General features: G+C 43.7%; 1 protein-coding gene across 1 annotated transcript; it reads left to right on the forward strand.

Moving 5' to 3' along the window:
* Window positions 1-2,123: 2,123 nt before the first annotated feature.
* Window positions 2,124-3,229, forward strand: LOC147440554 (uncharacterized). Its single transcript, XM_086483537.1, has one exon. It carries the CDS (start codon window positions 2,139-2,141, stop codon window positions 2,880-2,882), a length of 744 nt encoding a protein of 247 aa, XP_086339663.1. The 5' UTR covers window positions 2,124-2,138; the 3' UTR covers window positions 2,883-3,229.
* Window positions 3,230-4,099: the final 870 nt, after the last annotated feature.

A 4,099-nucleotide genomic window follows, 5' to 3' on the forward strand; every position in this document is an offset into this window, starting at 1 on the left:
ATTGAACTAAGATCAGACATGCGGCCCCTGAACAGCAAATTACTAGCATTTCTCTATCTCTATATTACTTAATAAGAAATGAAATACACAACATCCTTAGTTATAATCTCTAACCATTTGTTTCTTTGTATGTGAGGGTCACGACAATTGATGCAGATTCAATATCTCTCACGATATTATAGCTCTTCTTTTGTAAGCAAACATAGCATAACAAGCCAGCTGATTTCATGGTAGTTCTCTCTCTCTCTCTCTCTCTCTCTCTCTCTCTCTCTCTCTCTCTCTCTCTCTCTCTCTCTCTCTCACACACACACACACACACACACACACACACACACACACACACACACACACACACAATGATAAATTGTGCAATATATTTTGTAGTTGAATTTAATTTCTTATTGAAAGGATTTCTTATTGTACCAAAGAGTTTTGAAGGAATCTTTGAGTCAGGAGCACCTTTTAATTTTTTTGTGAGTGTAGATTATGATAAGCAAAAAAGATTTATGCAACAATCCATGTTCAAACAGGTCCATGGCGTCCAAACAACCACACACCCAGGGCTCCTCAATCTCAGAAAAAGGAAAATTAGATACATACGTTACGAGATACTAATAATTAGGAGATCCATTGAAATGCATGGCTCTCATGGGTAATTGTTAGTTTGGAAGGCAAAAAATGAATAGGTGCCACTTCAGCTTAATTCCCATTCTCTCTCTCTCTCTCTCTCTTTCTCTCTCTCTCTCTCTCTCTCTCTCTCTCTCTCTCTCTCTCTCTCTCTCTCTCTCTCTCTCTCTCTCTCTATCCATGTCAGTGTTGTAGAAGGTGAAGGGCCTTGGGGCACTATAGAGCATAGGTCTGCGATCTACAACAGTTGTATGACAAGTGACGAGCTGCAAGCAAGAAAGCAGGGGGCCATGAGCCTGAATTAGGGGGCAGCCTGAGGTATATTGCAAGAGCGCTACAAAGAGGGTGCTCCAAGGGCGAGAAGAAGCTCGGAGAACGGGGGGCAGGTTCGAGGTGTCTGGAGTAGCGCCAGGTGCTGAGGGCCGCCTACAGCATGTGAAGTACTATCCCGAGGCCTGGAGGTGAAAATGCAAAGGCAAGCTCTAGTGCATGCCTTAAATGTATGTGTACAAAAGGCCCAGACAACATGTATGGCAGGCCCATAATATCAAATTCCATCTTGCAAGAAAGGATACTAGGCTTTGGCTGAGCTTCGATGGAAAGCTTGGCTTTCTGATCACTTTACAGTTTTAATAAAAAGCTTGCTGCAAACCTGAATCAAGCTCGCACACACAAGTGTGTGAATCGAGTACAAAACCGGGCCCATGGATGTACCTTCATCGAGGAACCTGCAACACGTGAAGAAGATGATGATGGTAAGGGTTACCCCAAAACAATGCAGAAGGAAGTGTATGAGCGCATATTGTTGGAGCCCAGTTACTTTATGGGGCGTAGGGAATTGAACTTAGATCGGACATGCGGCCTCTGAACAGCAAATTACTAGCATTTCTCTATCTCTATATTACTTAATAAGAAATGCATTACACAACATCCTCTTTTAATCTCCAACCAGTTGTTTCCTTGTCTGAGAGTGTCACGACAATTGATGCAGATTCAATATCTCGCACGATATTATAGCTCTTCTTTTGTAAGCGAACATAGCATAACAAGCCTGCTGATTTCATGGTAGTTCTCGCTCTTCTCTCTCTCTCTCTCTCAATGATAAATTGTGCATTGTATTTTGTAGTTGGATTTAATTTCTTATCGAAAGGCTTTCTTATGTATACCAAAGAGTTTTGAAGGAATCTTTGAGTAAGGAGCACCTTTTAATTTTTTTGTGAGTGTAGATTATATTAACCACAAAAAATTTACACAGCAAGCCATGCCCAAAGAGGGCCATGGCGTCCAAACGACCACATAACCATTTCCAGTACATCCATAGCCAGGCTTTTTACACGGAAGCCAGATAAACCCATTACAGACGGATTAACAGTCCAAGCCAACCTCATTGGGTGCTACCCTCTCAGACCGAGTCGGGCATGCCCAACACAATCGGCATCTCTTACTCCACACTAGCAAGCGTTGTGAAATTATCAATTGCTAATGTCGTAAGAACAATTCGAAGGACGTACATGACACGTGTGTGTTGTGGGTGGTGGGTGGTATGGAGAGAGAGAGTGTGTGTGTGTGTGTGTGTGTGTGTGTGTGCGCACCTCGAGCATGAGCGGTTGCGGGTTAACGGTTTGCGAGAGGCGTGTGAGAAATGGGTCCGGCTTACCCACAAAGCTGAGACGCCAGCAGGCGCAGCCATGGCAAGCGCTAGCTTCCTGCTGCACCTTCTTCTAGCGCTTCATGGCGTCCTGGGCTCCCACTGCCTTACACATCCCGATGCTCCTCCTACATACTCGAGCGCACCTGCAGAGAGCCCATCGCCATTAAGCTACCATCAAGCAAACTCGATCAGCGCCATCCAAACGCAAACTAGCGCCAACCTCACTCTAGCAGAGATCAGCAGTCAAGCAGAGACTGTCGCTAATCAAAGCACTAATCACCCGCCGGTGCTGCATCATGTGCAGACTAGTACGAGTACTGCAGTAATTAGCATACCTCCATCGCCATCTCCATCTCCATCTTCTTCGACTCCGCCGGGCGATGCGGATGAGGATGTGAGTGCAAGCGCAGCAGCAGTAGCAGCAGCAGCTAATTTCTATGGCGTGCCCCCTCCTTCCAATACTCCCCGTCGCGAGTCCGGCGCCACCCAAGCTCTCATCGGCATCCTGCTCATGCTTCTCGCTGCTTTGATCGCGTATGGCTACAAGCTCTACAAAAGGCGGACCTCTCTTCAATACCAAAGGTTCCCACCCCAAACCCCCTAGTCGTCAAGAAGTTATAATATGCCATTTTCCTTAGCTCCACCTGCGAGAGAAGGAACATAGCCATACATTATTTTGTGTATGCTTTCTAACTTCTAAGGTTCCCTCCAACATTCAATGGATCATGTGAGTTTCTCTTGTTTTAGAATGCCCATGTGACCATCACTTGAGTAACTTGAACGGAGCTTGAAATGCACTCAAACCTTCCATCCTCCATCAAATCCATAGTCACTATACAACAACCACACAATCAGTTCCACCACCACATAATGATAGTCTTATTGTAAACCACCTTCACATGCTACTCACTTCCACACATCTTCTTGAATACATAAATCATTGATTGTGGATATCCCGTTCCTTCCCTTTTGTCCATCATCCACACCGACAAGAATATATGTACACATGTTAAACACCAATTCTTGTGCAAAGACGCATCCTCTTACTTTACTCCGGTTCCTTGATTCCCCCACTATATAAAGAAACATGTCTAGAGCATGAACTTCATGCTTGTATCTAGATCTCATATTGTTGCTTTAATAGTTTATGTTTGCGACAAAAAATTTTGTGGATGTTGTCTTTAAGTGCCCAACAATGCCACAAACCCTCCAAGATGGGCAAGGATGATGATGGTCTAGGGGATTATCACGTGTATGCAAACAAAGAAGCCCTTAAGCAACTTGTCATGCACATCACTGCCCATGAAATGGGATAGAGTGACATAGCAACCATGTTGAGTCACATTCTGAGCCATTTAGATGTTTTACAATGGCCATTACCCATCACACTAGACCACAGCCTTAGAATGATAGTGTCTGAGCTATAAGCTACAATGCTTGCTCTATAGTCTGGAGCTGCCTACAGATAATGGTGAAGAAAAGACAAAAACAAAGATGTTAACAACATGGATTCTTCTAAATGGTCAATATTTTTACACACATCTCCCAGAGATGATTAGACCAAACTAGCCTATCTTTGGCACGCAAAGCATATAAGTGATGGATAAGTTTGATGACTTTCCCCACCACTTGTGCCCAGTTTGAAACAATATTTTGCTGCAAGTTTTTATACCACAAACCTAGAGATGCTACATGATCTCTCATGCTACATTATATCAATGATTTATAGACCCTCCAAGGCTTCAAGAGAGGCCTCATGATTGATTATGTTAATTATGTAGAGCCCCTATAGTCAAAATATTTTGTTGAGCCTATATCTTG

Source organism: Adiantum capillus-veneris, chromosome 15 (assembly GCF_014529385.1).
Source record: "Adiantum capillus-veneris isolate H3 chromosome 15, ASM1452938v2, whole genome shotgun sequence".
In the NCBI taxonomy this organism is placed as follows: domain Eukaryota; kingdom Viridiplantae; phylum Streptophyta; class Polypodiopsida; order Polypodiales; family Pteridaceae; genus Adiantum; species Adiantum capillus-veneris.